The 24,667-nt window shown below is 46.0% G+C and overlaps 1 protein-coding gene across 10 annotated transcripts in view; it reads right to left on the reverse strand.

Annotated features, from left to right (window-relative positions):
* Window positions 1-24,667, reverse strand: part of LOC141265127 (ATP-binding cassette sub-family B member 5-like) — a 1,418,963-nt gene that overhangs the window by 332,023 nt on the left and 1,062,273 nt on the right. For 9 of the 10 annotated variants that reach the window (XR_012320051.1, XR_012320052.1, XR_012320053.1 and 6 more), the window contains exon 4: window positions 19,124-19,274. The exons of the other annotated variant lie outside the window; for it this stretch is intronic. Coding sequence is in view for 6 of the 9 variants with exons in the window: in XM_073677808.1 (XP_073533909.1) it covers window positions 19,124-19,274 (151 nt within the window). In the remaining 3 variants the exon portion in view is untranslated. The remainder of the gene's footprint in view (window positions 1-19,123; window positions 19,275-24,667) is intronic. 10 annotated transcript variants of the gene reach the window in all.

Genomic DNA, 24,667 nt, shown 5'->3' on the forward strand with positions numbered 1-24,667 from the left:
CACTGCCGAAAAACACAAAGCACCAAAAACTCAGCTGCGAGAAGTCAGGCTGTGTAATCGTGACGATCTTCGTGGCGACACACCCGTGACAGTACCCCCCCTTCTACGAGGGGCCTCCAGACCCTCAGGGCCAGGTTTATCCGGGTGAGTCGTGTGGAAGGCCCGAACTAATCGGTCTGCGTTAATATCCGACGCAGGAACCCACATCCTCTCCTCAGGACCATACCCCTTCCAATGAACCAGGTACTGAAGGGACCGGCGATTAAAGCGTGAATCGATGACCCTCGATACCTGGAACTCCAAGTTACCATTGACCACCACTGGAGGGGGAGGTAAAGGTGACGGTACCACCGGCGCAACATACCTCTTAAGCAACGATCTGTGGAACACGTTGTGAATTTTAAACGTAGGGGGGAGGTCAAGACGGAATGCCACCGGATTAATTATAGAACTGATCCTGTACGGCCCGATGAACCTGGGACCCAGTTTCCAGGAGGGAACCTTAAGTTTTATATTCCTGGTAGACAACCATACCCGATCGTTCACACTTAGGTCCAGACCAGACACTCTCCTCCTATCAGCCATACGTTTGTATCGGTTCCCCATAGTATTCAGATTCTTCAGCACCCCTCTCCATACTGAAGCGAGTGATGAGGAAAATCGTTCCTCCTCAGGAACCCCCGAAGAGCCCCCCCTACTGAAAGTACAAAACTGGGGGTGAAAACCATATGCCCCAAAAAACGGGGACTTACCAGTGGACTCGCTCCGCCTATTATTAAGAGCAAACTCTGCCAGAGGTAAGAAAGAAGCCCAGTCCTCCTGGTTCTCTGACACAAAACACCGGAGATATGTCTCCAAGCTCTGGTTCATACGTTCCGTCTGACCATTGGTCTGAGGATGAAAAGCCGATGAGAACGATAAATGCATCCCCCGCCGTGTACAAAACGCCTTCCAGAATTTGGACACAAACTGAGACCCCCGATCTGACACCACCTCGGAGGGTACCCCGTGAAGCCTCACAATCTCCCCAATGAACACCTGCGCAAGAGTTTTAGCATTAGGAAGAGCAGGAAGAGCGATAAAATGTGCCATCTTGCTGAACCTGTCCACTACAACGAGTATGACTGTTTTACCCGAAGACGGAGGGAGGTCCGTAATAAAGTCCATAGACAGATGAGTCCAAGAACGCTCCGGGATCTTCAAAGGTAAGAGGGCCCCAGACGGACGGGTATGTGAGGTCTTAGAGCGCGCACAAACCCCACAGGACGCGACAAAAGTTACCACCTCCTTATGTAAGTTAGGCCACCAAAACCGACGCGAGAGAAGATCCACAGTTGCTTTACTCCCCGGGTGTCCTGCAAAAACTGAGTTATGGAGTGCCTCGATCACCTTTTGTCGCAACTGATCTGGAACAAACAGTCTCCCCGGAGGTCCAACAGGGGCGTCCCCCTGAGCCTCCAATACCTCCTCCTCAAGCTCAGAGCATACTGCCGAAACCACCACCCCCTCCTGAAGTATAGGAATCGGGTCGTCCGTATTCCCGGCCCCAGGGAAACTACGAGATAAGGCATCCGCCTTTACATTTTTTGACCCAGGACGATATGTAACGACAAAATTAAACCTGGTAAAAAACAATGACCACCTAGCTTGTCTGGGATTCAGACATTTCGCGGACTCCAGATATAGCAGGTTCTTGTGATCGGTGATGACGGTGACCGGATGGACTGCCCCCTCTAAAAAATGGCGCCACTCCTCAAAAGCTAACTTAATGGCCAAGAGTTCCCTATTGCCGACATCGTAATTCCTCTCAGCTGACGACAATTTTTTAGAGAAAAAGGCGCACGGATGCCACTTACCAGGGGACGAACCTTGTAACAATACTGCTCCCACCCCTACCTCGGAAGCGTCTACCTCTACAATGAATGGCTGTGACGCATCAGGTTGAATGAGTATGGGTGCCGAGGCAAAACATTTTTTCAAGGAGGAGAATGCTTGACAAGCCTTGTCAGACCACCTAGAAAAATCCATCCCCTTTTTAGTCATGTCTGTGAGAGGCTTAACCATGGACGAGAAATTACGAATGAACTTCCGGTAATAATTAGCAAACCCCAGGAAACGTTGTAGTGCCTTAAGATTCTCTGGCCGATCCTACTCAAGAACTGCCCGCACTTTCCCAGGGTCCATACGAAAACCGGACGCTGAAACCAGGAAGCCTAAAAACTGGAGTTCCTGTACGGCAAACACACACTTTTCCCATTTGGCATACAGTTTAATATCCCGCAAGATCTGTAACACCTGCCTAACGTGCTCCTGATGAGACACCAGATCCGGCGAGTAAATTAAGATATCATCCAGATATATGACAACAAACTGTCCCACCAGGCGGCGAAAAATGTCATTAACAAAGTGTTGGAACACCGCCGGGGCATTAGTCAGACCGAATGGCATGACAAGGTTCTCATAATGCCCCTCCGGAGTGTTAAACGCCGTCTTCCACTCATCCCCCTCCTTCATCCTAATCAGATTGTACGCCCCCCTGAGATCCAACTTAGAGAACCATTTGGCGCCCACGATCTGATTAAAGAGATCGGGAATAAGAGGGAGCGGATACGGATCTCGGACCGTAATCCGATTAAGTTCACGGAAATCCAGGCAAGGGCGTAGGCCTCCATCTTTCTTCTTAACAAAGAAGAACCCCGCGGCCACCGGTGAAGATGAAGGTCTAATATGCCCCTTAGCCAGACTTTCTGAAATATAATCCTTCATGGCCTGCCTCTCAGGACCAGAAAGGTTATACAACCTAGCTTTAGGTAACTTGGCCTCAGGGAGCAGTTTTACAGAACAGTCATACTCGCGATGAGGAAGTAGTTCCTGACACCCTTTCTCCGAGAATACATCCTCAAAGTCCGCCAGAAATGGAGGTAAGACCCTAGGAGTAACCGCACCGATGACCGTATTCATGCAGTTTTTATTACAGAATTTACTCCATTGGCTTATCTCTCTGGATTGGCAATTAATAACCGGGTTATGCTTAGTTAACCAAGGAAGGCCCAACACTATAGGAGTGGGAAGACCCTCCAACACGTAGCAAGACAACAGTTCTTTATGTATCGCCCCCACTTGAAGTTTTACGTTATGCACAGCTTGCAAAAAACTTCCCTGACCGAGAGGCCTGGCATCGATCGAGAATATGGGGATGGGTTTAGCCAACTCACCCAATCGCATACCTTGAACCTGGGCAAACCGAGCGTCCACCAGATTAGCCCCGGCCCCACTATCCAGAAGAACAGATATCCTCTCAGTTCTCGTACCCACCACCACCTCCGCCGGTACGAGAAACTGAGACGAACCTAGGGACGAAATACCTACTCCCAGATTGCCGTCCACCACACAACCTGGGATCAACAGTTTTCCGACGACTCTTCACTCTGCAAGGGACGGGATGGACACCCCCCAATAAAATGTCCCTTTCTCCCGCAGAAGAAACACCTTCCTGTCTTATGGCGCACCACCGGTCCCCTCCCCCGAAATGATGTCCCTCCTAATTGCATAGGCTCCTCTGGACTGACCAGGGGAACCACCATATGAGGGGACCTTGCAGGAGGTGGAGTCATCACAGGGGGTGGAGTTATCCCGCACCTCTCCCGAAGCCGTCTGTCAATGCAAATAGCAAGGGCCATAGCGGCTTCCAGTGACGCGGGAGAGTCATACTGTGCCAACACATCCTGTAATTTGTCGGATAAACCTTGACAAAACTGGCTCCTAAGAGCCGGGTCATTCCACTGGGTGTCAGTGGCCCACCTACGGAACTCCGAACAGAATTCCTCCGCCGGACGATCTCCCTGCTGGATCCTACGTAACTTAGATTCAGCAAGGGAGATCCGATCCGGATCATCATACACAAGACCCAGAGCAGCAAAAAACCTATCCACTGACTGGAGAGCCGAGGAGCCCGGGGGAAGAGAGAACGCCCAAGATTGTGGGTCCCCTTGTAGGAGCGAGATGACAATTCCCACCCTTTGTTCTTCACTCCCCGATGACCGAGGCCGCAGCCGAAAGTACAACTTGCATGCCTCCCGGAAAACAAAAAACTTGTCCCGCCCCCCAGTGAACCTGTCAGGGAGAGCTACTTTAGGTTCTGGTCCGGCTTGGTCCTGAGGATACAAAACCTTGGACCTAACGTCCGCCAGCTCCATGGACAACTCTGGAACTGCCGAGCTAGACCGGCTACTGGATCCATGGTAGCTGGAGAAAATCTAAGTGGTCGGTGAAATTTTCACGCTGTCTCTGTGTACTGGAGGTAGGGGGCCTAAGCTGACCCTAAGCTGGGGCCCTGACTAATCCCTCTACCTGGAGGTACTGTTAAAGGTACAGAGGTCCAGGCCGCCAGCGTAACCCCTACCTCCTGAGGATCCCTGCACCTAAGTAATCTAGTCCTGAGAAGGACCCCTGATCACAACAAAAGGGGACAGGTAATAATATGCCCACACTCAGTACTTAGACGAACGAGACAGTACAAGGGTAAAACCAAAACCACCTTGCATACAAAAACTACACAACTACAACAGAGGGAACACCAACGGGAAAGGAGATAAATGATAAAGCGAGGAAGGGAAAAAACACTCCAAATGCACTTAGCTCTGAAACTCCAAATACCACGATCCGCTCTGTTAGTCTGCATGAAATGCTTTCACCGACACTTATCTAACAGACCGGCAGGCATTTGAAGGAGTCCCACTACAGCAGCATTGATTGCAGCTGGGCGAGGCTGGACCTCGTCTAGCACAGAGAGAGAGAGAGTTAACTCCCTCACTGCCGAAAAACACAAAGCACCAAAAACTCAGCTGCGAGAAGTCAGGCTGTGTAATTGTGACGATCTTCGTGGCGACACACCCGTGACACTTGTATACTTTTTTTGATCAAAAATAGTTCACTAAGTACCCTATATCTAATATGCAACTTTGCTTTACATTTATATATAATGATGGTAGGGTATGAGATATATTTTTTGTCTTTTGTAGGTTTTGCTTCTTTTTGCTAGTGTGAGCATGCTCCTATTTCTTGTATGTGTAACATCTTAGACCTCAGTTCACATTGCTTGGTTTTTTGTCTTGTTTGCATTCTGTGCAAATTAAGGGTGTGGCATCCACTTTGTTGAGCTGATTAGTATATATGTAGCTTACCACGGGCCTAGGTGGTCTGGAGTTGGGACCCGGTCCTATTGGTCTACCCTTTTATATGCATTACTTCAACTTTGATATACAGTAAGGTTTTTAATATAGACAGTGTAGGTACCGTCCCAATTTAGGGTCACCTTGTCGCTGGTGGGATGGCTTGTATACTTTTTTTGATCAAAAATAGTTCACTAAGTACCCTATATCTAATATGCAACTTTGCTTTACATTTATATATAATGATGGTAGGGTTAGAGATATATTTTTTGTCTTTTGTAGGTTTTGCTTCTTTTTGCTAGTGTGAACATGCTCCTATTTCTTGCATGTGTACCATCTTAGACCTCAGTTCACATTGCTTGGTTTTTTGTCTTGTTTGCATTCTGTGCAAATTAAGGGTGTGGCATCCCCTTTGTTGAGCTGATTAGTATATATGTAGCTTACCACGGGCCTAGGTGGTCTGGAGTTGGGACCCGGTCCTATTTGTCTACCCTTTTATATGCATTACTTCAACTTTGATATACAGTAAGGTTTTTAATATAGACAGTGTAGGTACCGTCCCAATTTAGGGTCACCTTGTCGCTGGTGGGATGGCTTGTATACTTTTTTTGATCAAAAATAGTTCACTAAGTACCCTATATCTAATATGCAACTTTGCTTTACATTTATATATAATGATGGTAGGGTATGAGATATATTTTTTGTCTTTTGTAGGTTTTGCTTCTTTTTGCTAGTGTGAACATGCTCCTATTTCTTGCATGTGTACCATCTTAGACCTCAGTTCACATTGCTTGGTTTTTTGTCTTGTTTGCATTCTGTGCAAATTAAGGGTGTGGCATCCACTTTGTTGAGCTGATTAGTATATATGTAGCTTACCACGGGCCTAGGTGGTCTGGAGTTGGGACCCGGTCCTATTTGTCTACCCTTTTATATGCATTACTTCAACTTTGATATACAGTAAGGCTTTTAATATAGACAGTGTAGGTACCGTCCCAATTTAGGGTCACCTTGTCGCTGGTGGGACGGCTTGTATACTTTTTTGATCAAAAATAGTTCACTAAGTACCCTATATCTAATATGCAACTTTGCTTTACATTTATATATAATGATGGTAAGGTATGAGATATATTTTTTGTCTTTTGTAGGTTTTGCTTCTTTTTGCTTATGTTACAGATAGCATTGGACTAGATATCAGGCCTTTCTTTATCTTAATCCTGATTATTTTCTTAAAAAGTAATAGAGTCCAACATTTTACGGCTCCATATGTTAGCACTGCAGAATACAGCCAGATCTTTTCCATAATTAGACGTGATCCCATATTACAGTGGTAAAAATCCAGCCATTTGTAGGAACTGTGCAAAATGTTATCCTCCTTTTACAGTTTGGCAGTAGTGTGTTGGTGAAGATATGCACATGTGGTCGCTGCCAATAATGGTAATTACAAGGCCAGTATTTAAAACCATGAGCATCTTTCAGATGTATCCTATATTACTGCGGTACAAATCCAGACATTTGTAGGGACCGTGCAAAATATTATCCTCCATTTAAAATGGGCAAGGCGCATGGCAAGAGACAGGGAAGTGGACGTGATGGTGATGGTGCATGCAGAAGCAGAGGCAGAGGCAGTGGGCAAGCTGACATTGTGCCACAACAAGCTTACACATCATGTCGCCCTCCCTTCCTGTCCTAATTACTAGGGGACCACAGCACACCACTATTAAACCCAGAGCAGTGTCAAAAGGTTGTTGGTTGGCTAGCAGATAATACTTCCAGTGAGTTTGCCACCACCACCACCACCACCTTCTCTTCCACACTGTCAAATCTCAGTAGCCATGAGTCTGGACTGCATATTCCTCATCCTGATCCTCCTTCCTCCCACCATGCCAAGTGCCCAGAGAAAACTGATCCCACACTTGGATACTCCGAAGAGCTGTTCACTTTTCCATTTATAGATTCGGGCCTCTCGCACAGCCAGCTTCAAGCGGGGCAAGAGGTGATCACATGTAGTGATGCCCAAATATTTGAAAGCCACGGTCACACAAAGGCAACAGTGGGAAAGTGCAATTACTGTCCCAAGAGGTGGATGATGATGAGACACAATTGCCAGAAAGTCAGAAGTAGGACCAGGGTGCGGAATTGGAAGATGAGGTGGTGGACGATATAGTCACTGACCCAACCTGGCAGGAGGACATGAAGAGCAAGGAAAGCAGCACACAGGGGAAGGGAGGCATAGCACCACAACAGACAGGAAGAAGCAATGAGGTAGCCGCAGACACAAGGCGGGCAAGCGTTTCCCGTAACACCAACACGACGGAAGTTGCCAGTACAACTGTTAGGTCTTCCAGAGTCAGGTTGTTTTTTAAAGACTCTGCAGATAACCCCAAAAAGGTCATTTAGAAGGTCAAAAGAATTAATCCGATCGGTAAACGGTGTAACGAGAAAAAAATTCTAAACGCCAGAATTACGATTTTTGGTCACCGCAAAATTGCTATAAAATGCAATAACGGGCGATCAAAACATCGGATCTACCCAAATATGTTATCAATAAAAACGACAGCCCGGCGCGCAAAAAATAAACCCTCACCCAGCCCCAGATCACGAAAAATGGAGACGCTACAGGTCTCGGAAAATGGCACTATTTTTTTTTAGTTTTTTTCACCAAATTTTGGATTTTTTTTTCACCACTTAAATATAAAATAACCTATACATGTTTGGTGTCTACGAACTCGTAGTGACCTGGAGAATAAGAATGGCAGGTCAGCTTTAGCATTCAGTGAACGTAGTAAAAAAATAAATAAAAAACAACTGAGGTATTGCACTTTTTTTGCAATTTTACCGCACTTGGAATTTTTTTCCCATTTTCCCGTACAGGATATGGTAAAACTAGTAATGGCGTTGAAAAGTACAACTTGTCCCACAAAAAATAAGCCCTCACACAGCCATATTGTCCAAAAAAAAAAACGCTATGGCTCTGGGAACAAGGGGAGCAAAAAACGAAAAAGCAAAAACGACAAAACCCAAGGTTGCGAAGGGGTTAAACGTGAATATTTTTTTTACTGAGACCCTCCTGTATGTCTCTTCAAAGGGGTATTGGGGTGCATGCAAATTTTTGGCAGCCCTTGCAGTCACTGCAAAAGCAAAGCAGTATAGGAGACCCACTCGTTAATAATGGGAACAACAAAACATAGCCGGCTGATGGCTATCTAACGATAGAGAGGGCTGACTGCTGGCCCTTTAAGAATAGTAAGGGCTGCCTGATGACCCTATAAAAATAGGCTTTGTGACTGTCAGAGTCCCTCCTTTATAAATGAAACAGGATGTGTCTGATGATGTCTCACACACCACATGGGCAGATAAGGTAGTAAAATAACATTTATTTGTAAATGTATTTTTCACCATTGAAAGCAGTGCAAAAATGCATCAAAAATGCTACGTGTGAACATAGCCCAAGGTGTGTGTAACGGGGTCGGGTGGTGGAACCTCTGTGCCTTGGAACAAGGAGGGACCCCGAGGGGCAGGTGTTAGTCTGCGGACGACCTTGTAATTGAGCAGGTGGCTCCCACGAGTCAGATAGCGGGGACTGACTGGTGTAGTGGGTGGACACAACAGGAGGGTAGCAGTCTCTGGGTGAGCAGGCAGATGGTCACGACAAGTGACGGCAGAACGGGTAAGAGTCTCTTGGCAGGCAGGCAGGTGGTCACGGCAAGTGACGGCAGAGCAGGTAAGAGTCTCTTGGCAGGCAGGCAGGTGGTCACAGAAAGTGACGGCAGAGCAGGTAAGAGTCTCTTGGCTGGCAGGCAGGTGGTCACGGGAAGTGACGGCAGAACAGGTAAGAGTATCTCGGCAGGCAGGCAGGTGGTCACGGAAAGTGACGGCAGAGCAGGTAAGAGTCTCTTGGCTGGCAGGCAGGTGGTCACGGAAAGTGACAGCAGAGCCTCCAGGTAGGCTAGCAGGCGGGTAGCAGGTGAGCGCTCCCAGGTGAGCGGGCTAGCAAGTACGGCAGGTAGCAGGCAGGTAACTGGCAGGTGCTTCCTGGTACGTAGGTGGACTTGCCCATATACAGACTGGTGGATGCTTGAGACCGACTATCGGGCTGAAGAGCAGACAAGCAGGCAGACTGGACTGGTAGTCAGGCTGGCAACGGGACCTGAGGGCTGAAGCAGAGGTGAGTATGCTTTGCAACAACTTTGCTCGGGCACCTCCATTTTGGAGGAGGTGCCTTATATATGGGAGGTCCTCTGGCTATTGACCAGGGACTCCTTAGAACGGCGCGCGCGGTCCCTTTAAGAGAGGGGGAGCGCGCGCATGCCCTAAGCACAGTGCCCGGGAAGGAGCGTGCGCCGGCAGCAGCGAGGGAAGGAGCGCTGGAGGACGCTGCGCCCGGAACAGGAAGGTGAGAGGGACGGCGTCTCTGCCTAGCAGGGGGCAGAGACGCCGATGCTACAGTGTGGAGGATCATTTTTGTTTTTTGTTATTTATTTTGCCTTATATGCACTTCATTACCATGGAAAAAATGTTCCTTAACATTTTTCCCAGCAAAATCCATTGTTGACAGCAGTGATCTGGGAGTCAGAGATGCTTCCCCATGCTGTTCCCATGTCATTTTAGCACTGTTCGTTCCCATCGATTTGGGCAATTTTTAGGCTCTCTGCAGACGGCTGGGGGGAGGGGCTCTGGAAAAATGCTTAAGTTTCCCATATACTTATATTGGGCTCGTTGCTAGGACCAAGCACTCGAGCATTTCAATCTGCTCGACTAGAGCAACAAGTACCTGAGAATTTTAGTGCTCTCCCATCACTACTTACTTGGAATGCAAGCACATTTATGCAGCCATCCACATACCCACCCACAGGCCGCAATACTAAATTGCCACATTTCTGGACTGCTTGCCTTGAAATGTTGCCTTTTAGTCTCATGGAGGCAGAAGCTTTCCACAACCTCATGGCGTCGGCTGGGGACCAAGAAGGGAGCCATTATTTCTCCAGGTGTCGTCCCCACCTTACACAAGCATGGGTTTCAGAACATTACCAGTGTCCTCCCCAGTGCACTTAGTGGGAAGGACTGCCTAACCACAAACATCTCACTGACGCATTCCACTGGGTTAATACTGTGGAATCTGGGACCCAGTTGGACGCTGAGACGGAACACATCCGGGATTGCGGGCCCTGGGTCAATCAAGTTTCAACACAATGTTCAGAAGGCAGAGAGCAGCAGTGGTCGGTCTCCGAGACAATGGGCAAATTATTCATGATGAGACCATCCATCTCCTTAGCTATCTGTTACTTGCGAGTGAAAGAATGCAACCAGCCACCCACCCACACACAGGCCGGAATACTAAACTGTCCCATTTCTGGACTGCTTGCCTTTAAATGTTGCCTTTTAGGCCCGTGGAGGTGGAAGCTTTCCACAACCTCATGGCGACGGCCGGGGCTCCATACTCTGTCCACAGCAGCCACTATTTTTCTCGGTGTCGTCCCTGCATTACACAATCATGGGTCACAGAACATTACCCGTGCCCTCCGCAGGGCAGTTAGTGGGGAGGACCGCCTAACCACAAACATGAGGACAAGTGAATGTGGCCAGGGACAATGCATCTCACTGACACATTTCACTGGGTTAATATTGTGGAAGCAGGAACCCAGTGGGACCCTGGGACAGAATAAGTCCTTCCTATTTCGAGGATTGCGGGTCCTGGGTCAATCAGGGTTGCCCCCACATTCTACAGCTCCTGAACCACCACCTCCTCCTCTTCAGCTTCCATCTCCAACACTTGATTCATTTTTTTCAGTAGACATTTCAGATTATGTACTTTGTGAGTGCCAATAACAATAAGCAGGACTGAATGCTTAGGCGACAAACTGAACACCATTGCAGAGTTGTTGAAAGCTGTTTCAGAGAACCTGATGTTGGCTCTGAAGCTAGGCAAGCTCGCACATGTATCATGCCTGGCCCATGTACTCAACTTAGTGGTTCAGTGTCTTCTCAACACTTACTCGGATCTGCCAGAGTGGCTTGTGAAAGTACGCCGCGTGTGTGCCCATTTCAGAAAATCAGTTGCAGCTTCCGCTGCCCTGGCTGGGCTTCAGCAGCGTTTGTAGCTTCCAGCTCACCGACTGGTGTGCGATGTGACCACGCATTGGAAATCAACATTGCAGATGTTTGGAATGATTTTGAGCAGCAGAGAGCAGTTGTTGAATACCAGCTTCAACACGCCTGTCGGCAGTCAGGTCAGCATCAGCACATAAGAGCTGATGAGTGGGCATGGATGTCTGACATCTGTGCCGTCCTCCAAAACTTTGAGGACTCAACCAAGATGGTGAGCAGTGATGACGCCATAATTAGCATCATCAGCCCGCTTCTCTGTCAACTGAAACGTTCGCTGCTCACAATTAAAGAGGAGGCATTGCAGGCGGAGCAAGGAACTATATAGGATGATGCTATTCAGCCTAGCCTCATCTCATCTCAATGCGGATTGGGTTATAATGGGGAGTAGGAGGAAGAGAACATGGACAGTCATCCTCTTGATGAGTATAGGGAAGTCTTGGCTGTTGGCAGTCTGGCACACATGGCTGACTTTATGTTCAGCTGCCTTTACCATGACTAACGCGTTGAACGCGTTTTGAGCATTACAGAAAACTGGCACGGCATGAGATAATTTTTGGAGACGGAGGTGTGAGGTTCTGATTAAGGACAATGTCAATCTTAGATCAGTTGCAGAAAGGAGTGCATTGGAGGAGTGATACACAAAAATGACGGATGTGATATAGGGCAGTGCAGAACTGTGGACAGCTTGGTGGGTGAGAGAGATGAGTTTGTATTGTATTCTGTAGTGATTGTTTGACCTAACCAGTGCAATAACTGGCACAGGGTAGAGGCGTCGATGAAGCGGCTTGATAGAAATATGATCCTGGCTGCTGCATTCACAAGGAATTGTAGAGGAGACAGTTTGTTTAGAGGGAGACTGATTAGAAGAGAGTTGCAATAGTGAATAAGAGCGACGGTAAGAGTTTTAGCATCATCAAAGGTGAGAAAAGGCCGAATTCTGGAGATATTTTTAAGGTGCAGGTGATATAAGCGAGTGAGTGAGTTTCCACTTTGAATAAAGGAAAGCTGTGTGTCAAATATGACTCCAAGACATCAAGCATGCCAAGTGGGAGTTACGGTGGCACCACCTAAAGGAAATTGCAAAGTCAGGTATAGGTAGGTTAGTGAAAGTCAGATATAGTTAGGTTAGTAAAAGTTAGGTAAAGGAAAGGTAGGTTAGTAACAGTCAGATATAGTTAGATTAGTAAAAGTCAGGTATAGGCAGGTTAGTAGAGGGAGGAAACCGAAGGAGTTCATTTTTGAAGATATTAAGTCAAACTCTTTTTGAAGAATTATAACCCAAAAAAAATTCCCATTCCCATCTGACAACGCTGGCGTCAGAGGTCACAGACAGTTCATTGGACAACCAAGTTGTACAAGCGAGGGAGACACAAACCAAATGTGGCAGAGGCAGGGGAACGCTGTCAAAGGTCTGGGGCAGTTTTCTCAGACCCTTCAAGTGCCCAGGCCCTGATACACAGGGTACTCTGACAAGGAGGGAAAAGTTTTGGAATATGCTGAAGGAATACCATGGCGACCGTACCACAGTCTTCCATGATTCCTCTCTGTGCCTTACAACTGTTGGGTATCCAAGCTGGACACGTGGCATGAACTGTCTCTCTACGACTCAGAGGTCCTGGCCACTAGCGTTTTGTCAGAGATGGTTTTTAGTGCCACTGGGGGCATTATAACTGGTATAATTGATAGGCACAACTGAAAATGCTGACAGGCTAACTTATCAAAATGAATAAGGGCTGGATTGGGCCAGACTTCTCAACACCACCAGATGATAGCATCGAACATAAATTCAAATCCAGTGGTTATCTTTTTTGGGGTCTATTCCCATGCACCCCTTCACACCCAGATATGGGTATGTGACTCGCCCCCTGGGCCGTGAGGCACGCGGATCCGGGCGATAGGGGAACGATGGGGGTAGTAGTGGTGGCGGCCCGGTCCCGCGGCTCAGGGTGGTCAGGCCAATGGTAGTCTGCTATGCGCTCCAAGTAATGTCCGACTACGCCACCCGTGGATTGCGGTTATTAGGAACCGCCGCTGCAAGGCAGTCCGCTGGGGCTGATGATGGGTGCAGCTGAGGTGATGTGACTCCCCACGGGAAGAGTGCAGCCCCAGGGCAGTGTAGTGGATGTTGGGAGTGATGGTAGTGCGGGTCCCGGTGCTGATAGTGCTGGAGGCGCGAAGGAGCACACAGACAACAAGTTACAGTCCAGGGTCTTTACTCACAGTTCGTTTGTTCCAGGTCACTTCGGCCAGCAGTGACCGCCCGAACCGTGCTGCGTCCACCAGGTGAGGGGCTCGGTCAACTCCCAGGCAGTTCAGGAGCATGGCACAGGACCCCCTTTTATCCTTTCTCTGGCCTGCCTCACCAGTGACCCACTTTTGTCCAGCTGCCGCGGACCTGTGCGGTTAAACGTGGGCCCCGTCCTCCGCTGTCCTATATGGTGCCTTCCTAGCAGGTTTGATGAGGTGTCGCACCAATATATGATCACGACGACCGGTCTTTGGCTGAGGGTTGTTTCTCCTCCACCAACTTGGGATCCGGTACCCTTAATCTGCCTGACCCTGCACCCTGGATTCTCGTGGGTTCTTAGGGTCCCTTCCACCTTCTTGTTCCTGAGCCCTTCTGTTTCTCTGTCTCTCCTTCTTTGCAGTTCCTTTCTGTTTCTGTTCCTTTCTCTTGGAGCTGAGATGAGCCAGAATCTCAGCTCCCGTTCACCTCCTCCTCGGCCTCTTCTCCAGGCCCACTTCTCCTTCTCCTCTCAGGCCCCGGCCTCTTCCCTAGGCCTGCCTCTGGAGCAGCACTCAGCCTGAGTTGCTGCTCCCTGTCTTCTCCTCTCCACAGAACGAACCTAGATCTAAGATGGTGCCCACCTTTTATACCTCCCTCTAGCCATGAGCCCAGGTGACCAGCAACCAATGGGCTCCTTCCTACGCTCAGGAACCGCCCCCTATCTGCCCCTACAGCACTGGGTGTTCCACCCCTCCCTCCCCACTCCAGCAGGGACATGGTCGGTCGTGCCTGCACTTATGTCTAGTGGGAGCACCGTTGAGCTGTCCCTCTGAAATGGGGTGTGTGTGCTGTATGCAGCTAACTGAGCCCTGGTCCATACTCCATCCTTACCTGGGAGTGGAATATCACACCTCCGGTCTGAGGTGCAATACCCCTGTAGCGGCCGAACCCTCGGGGCGCTACATATGCACTTCAGGAATTGTTCTATTTTATGTCGCTCTCCTCCTTCTCCTCATCCTCCACCACCACCATATCACCAGGGTGACCATCATGCCATGCCCACATAATTTTTTAAAGGGTGTTTCTGATTAGAGACAAGTGAATATTTCAATATTCGTTTTGGATTACGATCTCTGTTTTTGCAATATTCGCCAATGTAATTGTCAAATATTCGCAGAACATTGCCAAACACCATTGGATTCAATGGAGGCCAAAAACAAAAGCATACACAACACCTTCAAACGGGATCAAAAGCTAACAAAACACATCAATTTAGGAGCAGACACCAAGAAAGTGACATCAATTGACCCAGAGTACAAGTAGTATAATTATTACTTATTATTATAGCGCCATTTATTCCATGGCGCTTTACATGTGAAAAGAGGTCGCCAACTGGTACAAGAGGAGAGAGGACCCTGCCCATGAGGGCGTACAAACAGTCTATAAGAGATGTGTGAGGATACAGTAGGTGAGGGAACAGCTGGTCGAGCAGTGAGGGATATTGCAGGTAGGTCTTCAGCTTCCTTTTAAAGGTTTCAACCGTAGGCTTGAGTCTGATATGTTGGGGTACAGAGTTCAAGAGTAGGGGGGATGCATGGGAGAAATCTTTTATGGGAAGAGGAGAAAAGACGGGAGTAGAGAAGGAGATCTTGTGAGGATCGGAGGTTGCGTGCAGGTATGTACCCGGAGACTAGGTCACAGATATATGGAGGAGACAGGTTGTTAATGGCTGTGCATGCCATGGTTAGGATTTTGAACTGGAGTCTCTGGGCAATGAAGAGCCAGTGAATACATTGCTGGAGCCAGTCCACAGTAAAAAAGCAGCCATAGAGTATCTGTGAACCTTCCCACAGACTTTTCTTAGCCAGGGCTGCTTCATGGCAGGGTTGGACGGGCCCACCAGAGAACCGGAGACTCCTCCGGTGGGCCTTGGCTTCTCCTTCAGAAGCGTTCATAGTGCAAACCTTGCTAGTTTCTCTAGCATGTTAGACTGGAAATTACGTAAGGGAATATATCGGAAGAGATTAGTTCAGAGATGTACTGAGGAGAAGGTTATGGATGGATTTGCAGGTCAGTTTTAGTAGTTTGAACTGGATACGCTGGGCAATTGGGAAACAGTGAAGGGATCCTGTAGATTGCAATCTTATAGATTGCTGGAGGAAGTTCACAGTAAAAAAGCAGCCATAGAGTGTCCGGGAACCTACACACAGAAAGGGCTGCTTCGCTGCAGGGTTGGATGGCCCACCAGAGAACTAAAGACTCCTCCGGCGGGTCCTGGCTTCTTCAGGAGAGTTCATAGTGCAAATCTTGCAGGTCATGATAATGATAGAGGCCACCATCTCCTTAGCTTGCTGCTGGCATTTTTCTGTGGGAATCAGCTTGGCTCCTACCAGCCTGGAGTATTTCCAATGAACTATGGCATGACACCATGATATTAGCAGTGGCCCCAGTGCCAGCAGCGAAGCAATCCACAATTTCCTTCTCAGGAATTTTATTTGTTAGACGGAGTGGCTGCCCAAATGCATTAGTTTCTCACAAAAGAGCTGATGATACTGAGTGGCAAGTTTCTCCAGCATGTTAGATATCAGAGGGAGAACAGAGAGGGCAGCACAGTGGGTCTGTGGTTAGCACTGAAGCCTTGCAGTGCTGGGGTCCTGGGTTCAAATCCCAGCAAGGACAACATCTGCAAGGATTTTATGTGTTCTCACCCTCAGTAAAAAAAGCAGCCATAGAGTGTCCAGCAACCTTCACACAGACCTTTTCTTAGCCAGGGCTGCTTTTCGGCAGTGTTGCACGGGCCCACCAGAGAATCCTTCAGTAAAACCCTGGCTTCTCCATCAGTAAAGTTCATAGCGCAAACTTTGCAGATGGGGCTTTTGAGCGGGGGAGAAAGGAGGGCCCTCAGAATCAAATCCTCTGGTGGGCCCACTGTTCTTCAGTCTGACATTGCTTCTCAGTGAGAGTTGTACTTCACCACAGCCATATTCTTTAGCTCGGTGAAAAAAATGGCATAGAGGGAAACTGTAACTACTCCGGTTGTCATTTCTCCACCACCAGGTTCCGGCCATTGCCACACACGACCATGCCTGGCTACATGTTCAGCGGTGAGAGCCACAGATCAGGCTACTGTGTTACAGCTTTCAACAACTCTGCAGCGGTGTGCGCTTTGTCACCTAAGCATTAAGCATATTATCTTCAGCACAGCCTGTTGCCGCTTGGCTGAGACAGTGCTGCAGTGCTTCCAGCTTGTGACTGATGTTTTGATTTTGGAGATGGAGGTCGAACAGTAGGAGGAGAAGGAGGAGGTGCAGGAGCTGAAAAATGTGATTACATTGGCAAGTCTGGTTTTTATACTAAAGTAAGATCCTACTGTGTTTTTATTTATTTAATTTTTTTACTTCTCTTCAAATGTGTATTGGAGTGTGTCCTAATTTTTGGCAGCCCTTGAAATTGCTGCATATGCAATAACAATATAGGAGACCCACTCCTTAAAAAAGGGAAGGACAATTCAAATAGATTCTATATTCTAGAATATTAACTGTCTTATCTGAAATTTGTTTACGGGTGAGGTATCGCAGTATCCCTAGCGCATTACACCGATCCAGCCAGGTATTATTGCCTTATATTGCATACTGCTGGCAAAAAATATTTTAAATCTATTATATTCCCTAACGATAACACTGTTAGATGCATTTACAATAGGGACAGGTGCTGCTAGGTGATGTCATCAGCTCCAGATGAGTGTTCATTCTGGTCGCATAAATGTCTTCAAGAGTTCGTAACTTTTTTTTTAGTATTTCTTTGGCCATATATGCAAGTAATTACCCTGGAAAGCATGTTTCTTAATATTTTTTCCGCTTGTTTTTTGTATGTTTTTTTTTGTCAGCTCGTAAAAGTGGCTTAATACTCTGACAACATTGTTCACAGATATGCTATTTGTCAGCGACCAACTGTGAATAGGTTTGAACCAACAACTGCAATACTTTAAATGGAGTGAAAAAAATTTTACATGCTCACAAAAATTGCTGGATTATTAGGGTAGTCATATGGGATCACATCTGATGGCCATGGTTTCAGGCAGTCACCTAATAGTATGGTATTTGTCAGCAACCAAGTGTCAAATGGTTCAACAAACAGCTGTCTAACTTGAAATGGAGTGGAATATTTGGCACGCTCAACAAAATTTATGTATTATTATGACTGTCATATGGGATATTGTCTGAAGGCCACAGTTTCAGGCAGTCGCCTAATAGTATGGTATTTGTCAGCGACCAAGTGTCAATTGGTTCAACAAAACACAGCTGGCTGACTTTAAATTCAGTGGAATATTTGGCACGCTCCACAAAATTTCTGTATTATTACGGCAGTCATATGGGATAAAGTCTGTTGGTCGCGGTTTCAGGCAGTCACCTAATAGTATGGTATATGTCAGCGACCAAGTGTCAATTGGTTCAACAAAACACAGATATCTAATTTTAAATTGAGTGGAATATTTGGAACGCTCCACAAAATGTCTATTATTACTGCAGTCATATGGGATCACGTCTGATGGCCACGGTTTCAGGCAGTGGCCTAATAGTATGGTATTTGTCAGCAACCAAATGTCATTTGGTTCAACAAAACACAGCTGTCTGACTTTAAATTCAGTGCAATATTTGGCACTTTCCACAAAATTTCTGTATTATTACATCAGTCATATGGATCACGTCAGATCATTGAAAAAGTTTCTCTGCTTCCACAATACAGTAATGCGAATAAAATAAAAAAATTGGCTGTATTCTGCTAACAAGCAAATGGAGCAGTAAAATGGTGTGCTCTGAATTGCTTTTGAAGCAAATTATCAGGATTAAGATAAAAAAAGTAATTAGCCCTGGTCCCTGATATCGGGGGCTGTCTACAGATGTCTGTAACAGCAGGAGCAGACAGAACTTACAATGGACCCTCTTGTGCTGTATACACTGCCACAGTCCATGCCTGCCTGCCTGTCTAACTCCTGCTATCACCACTGAATATATGCAGCTGGATTAGTCCTCAGAAGCTTTGTTAGTTCAGATGGATATATATATACGGTATATACTCCTGTAGTACCACTACCTATATTCAACTATTACACTGACAATTCTGTCCCTCACACAGCAGCACCTCTCCCTACTCTGCCTGTTTCTGGCATAGACTGTGATGAGCCTAGCGTCACCAGGTCTTATATAGACCCAATGAAGCCATGCGACCAGCCAATCACTGTAATGCCCACAACCAACATGGCTACGGCATTGCAGTGAGTGGCAGGCAATTCCTGAATGTTCATTGGCTTTCTAAAGAGCGCCAAACATCCAGGGAGGGTACCCAAGCTCCTGCCTGAGCAACCCGGAAATATTCGCTGAGCATGTCGACCAGTGCGATGCTCGGGTGAGTACAGAGCAGTGGCGAGCACACTCGCTCATCACTACATGTCAGCGTTTCTTAGCCCAATTTACAAATGATCTACAGTATATCTTGGAAGAAGTTAAACAGGGACTGTAGTATGACTATGGAAGTGAGCCAACATGCTAATTATAGCAACTTTATTATGTTCCAGTTACAGTACATTTATTTAAAAACATTTTTACTTTAATATTCTTACATGAATTTTGTGTTGATGAGTTGTGACACAAGAAACTGTCGGTCATTTCACCAAATACAATGTGCATTATAGGAAGGCAGATCCCATTGCAGAGTGCACCAAGTGACCCAATGATCATATAGAGCACATCTAGCCCATCTGCATAGCGAAACTGAAAAAAAAAAGAATCAGATATAAAGGAAAATAAAATACAAGTTTATCACGTCAAGAATAAACAAAGCTTGCATGTCAGACTTGTAAAATGTGAAGATTTATTGGAATTATAGACTCTGCTACAATAATTTGGTAGTTTTACTAATGCCCTGAAATGTTATTTCCGCCATATAAAGCTATGACTTATCACTAGGATTTAGTGCTATTTTTCCTTCAAGTATCTATACCCAGGCAATGGTGGAGATTAGAGTACCAGCTAATATGTATCCCACAAATGGAATCTAACAAGGTAGTTAAAGCAGAGTATCAATATACTAGATGTTGGCCCGATTCATGATTTAGTACAATCAGTAAATAAATGATTATATAATATATAATAGAGTGACACTCCATTGTTCAAAGATCATATAACAAAAATCCAAGATGTATAGTTATAGAAATAGTGAGATAGAGTGACACTAAATAACTTATACAGTCAGTATCCTATATGAAGACAAACTCCCTATCAGGGTATGGTATAAAGGACACTAAATGGCAGGATATACATAGATGAGTAATAGATACGTAATAAATTGTATAATCAGAACTGGAATGTGATGCCAGGGTCCCCCTGGGTAATGGTGGAGGTGGGAGTACCAGCTAATATGTATCCCCCAAAAGGAATCTAACAAAGTAGATAAAACAGATTATAAATATGTACTAATAGAGAGCTCACCCACCAAACACCCAACGCACGTTTCACAAATGCTTCGTCAGGGGTCTGTGAGCTCTGTATTACTATCTAATATATATAATCGTCTTATTCCGTCTGTCTGTCCAGGAAATCCCGCGTCGCTGATTGGTCCGGCCACAGCAGAAAAAGAAGGCGGCGGTTAGCGGCTCATCTGCTGCACGGAGGTCAGCGGCGATGTAGCCGGGAGATCACCGGCGCTAGCGATTTTGGCGCCAAATTTAAACACTGCTTTGTTGATTGGTTGCGGTCGCTAGCTGCGACCAATCAGCGATATTGGCAGTTCACATCTAAGCAACAGCTCTGGAAGGGTATTCTTCTATTTAAAACAATTAAAGCAGAAACCATCCAAAACCTGACAAATTCAATGGACGAGAGAGTTCAGAAGCTCCTTTCGAACAAGGGGTCCTATGTGCAAATGTAACATCACCTAGAATAAAGTTTTGAGTTGAAAACTGTTTGATTTCAGCTTGTAATAACCTGCTAATGCTTATAATTTCAAAAATGACCATTTTTTTGTTCTTTATTAAAATGAAAAGTTTGAAAACTCTGCTGTGCATAATAATTTGGAACATGCATTTTGAGTGCAGTTTGAGTTTTTTATTTTTTAAAAAATATACTGTTATCATAGGCAGTTTGTACAAAAACCTTTCAATTGTACTCTAATAATTATTTGACTGGAAAATTACAATGACTGCAATTCATATAGGTAATTTGGGAAAATCTGAGAAAATATTATTTGCATAATAATTTGGAACACAGTGTATAAATTCTACTGTAACTATTTATAAGATCTACTTTGATTTTCACACAAGTGGCAGATTTATGCTCCCACTATTGCCTTGGTATAGATACTTTATGATTTCATTTTATTCATTTGTATATACTGACCATGTCTCTTTTTGTTTTATTATTTTGGTTCCCACAGTGGCTCACCCACCAATTTGTCATTTTTTTGTATGATGGGATTTTGTACAAGTCCTTTTTAAAATTTTGTACTTAGTAAAGTTTACCTTTATAAATTAATTATTGTCATGATCTCAGTCCTGGCACATATTTTGTTTCAGATTTTTTAATATTAAATGAGTAGATTGATCCATATCCGACATGGATCAACTTTGAGTCAACTTTCCTGTAATTCTCAAGTCTTCCCGAATTCAAACTATTTGCAATTTGATTTGTGATTATCCCCCCAAAAAATAGCCAATTAACTCATTGCTGTGTTCAAGCTATAGATCTTAACAGCTCATTTACATCTTAAGCAAAACGTAGATTTCTCCAGAAACACATTGAATCGCAGATAACAAAATATCATTGTAGTCAATCTTGTATGACCTGCTAAGGGAGAGAGAGTAATGAGGAGCAGCTGCAAAATCAAATAGAATAAGGTTAAGTTAAGATGTAGCATTTTTTGAAGCGTTTTTGCGGCGTTTTTCTGGCTGCGAAAACACTGCGAAAACACTTGTTAATCGGTCTGCCATGCACAGCAATACAAATATGGATGTGCTGTGCACATGATGCATTAATTAACGTGCCAAATTCGCATTGCGTTTCAAAATGCAGCACGGCCATTTCTAGTGCGACGCCGCCGCGAATTCATGGCCATTGAGTTACATTGAAACGCAGCAAACCCGGAGGTAAATGTGGATTTGCTGCGCTTCAATTAAATTCAATAGCCTAGAATTTGTGGCGCAAATGTGGTGCGTGTAGTTCTACAACTCCTCTCATCCCGACCGCTGCTCTCGTTGATAACAGCAGGAACGGCGAGGATGGGAGGAGAAGTAGCATCCACGCGCGGTAAAAAAAAGAAATAAAAAGTTAAAAAATAAACCTCTATACTCACCTGTCCGGCGGTTCCCGGCGGCAATCTTCTCCTCCCGGCGGCCGGCAGTACTTATAAGACCTGGGCAGATGTCACCACTCAGCTGACGGTCACGTGACAGCTCAGCTGAGCGGTGACATTAGCGCAGAACCTGATGGTCACGTGACCGTCAGGACCTGCGATGACGTCACAGATCAGCTGATGGTCACGTGACTGCTCTGCAGATGGTCACATGACCGCTCAGCTGAGCAGTGACGTCAGTGCAGGTCCTGATGGTCACATGACTGTCAGGATCTGCGCTTATGGCACAGATCGGCTGATGGTCAAGTGAAGGCTCAGCTGATGGTCATGTGACCGCTCTGCTGATGGTCATGTGACCACTCAGCTGATCTTAAGCTCACTGGGGCTGATCAGCTGATCTTCAGCTGATCAACCCCAGTCACCTCCTGCAGCATGTATACTGACAGGGGGTGATTTTACACCCCTGTCAGTATACATTGCTGGATTCTACAGCAAATCGCTGTGGGACACTTGATGGTACATGGACTGCATCGTTGACAGTGGACAGGTGAGCCATGTGTTTTTTATTTCATCAAAATACTTTATTCTGGCCGTGTCTTTTATTGAAAAAGCGGCGACCATTTTCATACGCAGGTAGTAATGGGGCGTCTTACAAATGCCCTCCATTACTAACCTGGCCTTCACGTCAGCCGCCAATACTAGGCTGACGTGAACCCCAACCCCATTACCCCACTCGCCACCGCTACAGGGCAGGGGGAAGAGCGGAGGCTAAGCGCCAGACCATGGGCTCGCCAGAGGTAGCCTAACTGCCATTAGGTACCGAGATGAGATCCTCAGACCCCTTGTGACACCATATGCTGGTGCAGTTGGCCCTGGGTTCCTCCTAATACAGGACAATACCAGACGTCATGTTGCTGGAGTGTGTCAGCAGTTCCTGCAAGATGAAGGCATTGAAGCTATGGACTGGTCCGCCCGTTCCCCAGACCTGAATCCGATAGAGCACATCTGGGACATCATGTCTCGCTCCATCCACCAACGTCACGTTGCACCACAGACTGCCCAGGAGTTGGCGGATGCTTTAGTCCAGGTCTGGGAGGAGATCCCACAGGAGACCACCCACAACCTCATCAGTAGAGATGAGCGGTGTTCGACTCGAACTGTTCGCCAATCTCAAATACGAGCTGTTTTGGGCGGTGTTCGAGCCGTTCGGCGAACACGAACAATTTGAAAAAAATTCGGCTATTCGAGGTTATGTTTGATAACTGTTCGTGCACCAAAATCATAACTGGATTTTTTCTCAGTAATGCTGAAAATTAATGTTAATACGCAGTTTGAGTGTACAGCGGGGCGGGGCGAGGGGCAGGGGATGGATCTCTACATAAATAATGAAGATCTCCATTTTTTTTCTCTTTCCCACACTTACAGTGGGGAGGTGCAATCTGTCAGCCTATCAGCAGCGCACACACGGAGTGAAGTGCTTTTTTTCACACACGCAAGGGCATGTGTCATTGGCAGTGTATGTCACATGTCCTTGCCCTATTAGACCCAGCCATTTTCCCCTTCGCCACCATTTTCTCACTGCTGCAGCTGCGTGTTAGACGGCACCGCTGTTGCTGTGTGCGCTGTACTTTCAGTGTTAATTTCAAGCCAATTTTCGTACAAACCTACAGATAGCTTGGGAGTAGGGAATAGTTGTGATTGCAGTCCTTTTGAGGACTTGGTTACATCATTTCCTACGACTTTTATCAGGCAGGTCTGTGTTCTTAAATAGATAGGTTGGGAGTAAAGACTAATTGTAATTGCAGTCCTTTTGAGGGCTAGGTTACATCAGTTCCTATCACTTTTATCAGGCAGGTCTGTGCTCTTAAATAGATAGGTTGGGAGTAAAGACTAATTGTAATTGCAGTCCTTTTGAGGGCTAGGTTACATCAGTTCCTATCACTTTTTGCCAGGCAGGTCTATGCCAGTGCTGTGCAAGTTTTTTTCACAGCATTTGGCTAAATCTAGAAAAGCAAATCCTTTTTGGCCTCTTGCAGTGTGTGTTAGTCAGAGGAGTAGCCTATCTGTGTTGCAAGCTACACCACCTGTGTATAGAATACAATTTTTTTTACTGCACCTAGTGAAGTAAAACCTTTTGGGCATAGCATCATTCTATCAGTTCATCTATACTATCCTCCACCAGGTTGGAAATTCAAAATAATTTTTATCTGCATCTAGCTCTGAAAAAATATTTGGGCTTCGGATGGTAGCAGTGTGTGGGACTTGTTCTATTAGTCCATCTATACTAACCTCCACCAGGGTGCAAATTCAAAATAATTTTTATCTGCATCTAGCTCTGAAAAAATATTTTGGCTTCGGCTTGTAGCAGTGTGTGGGACTTGTTCTATTAGTCCATCTATACTAACCTCCACCAGGTTGCAAATTCAAAATAATTTTTATCCGCATCTAGCTCTGAAAAAATATTTTGGCTTGTAGCAGTGTGTGGGACTTGCTCTATTAGTCCATCTATACTAACCTCCAAAAGGTTGCAAATTCAAAATAATTTTTATCTGCATCTAGCTCTGAAAAATATTTTGGCTTCGGCTTGTAGCAGTGTGTGGGACTTGTTCTATTAGTCCATCTATACTAACCTCCACCAGGTTGCAAATTCAAAATATTTTTTATCTGCATCTAGCTCTGAAAAAATATTTTGGCTTCGGCTTGTAGCAGTGTGTGGGACTTGTTCTATTAGTCCATCTATACTAACCTCCACGAGGTTGCAAATTCAAAATAATTGTTATCTGCATCTAGCCCAGCCAATACTTTTGGGCTAATACCA

Source organism: Phyllobates terribilis, unplaced genomic scaffold (assembly GCF_046119375.1).
Source record: "Phyllobates terribilis strain yellow unplaced genomic scaffold, ASM4611937v1 Scaffold_4__5_contigs__length_816908805, whole genome shotgun sequence".
NCBI lineage: Eukaryota > Metazoa > Chordata > Amphibia > Anura > Dendrobatidae > Phyllobates > Phyllobates terribilis.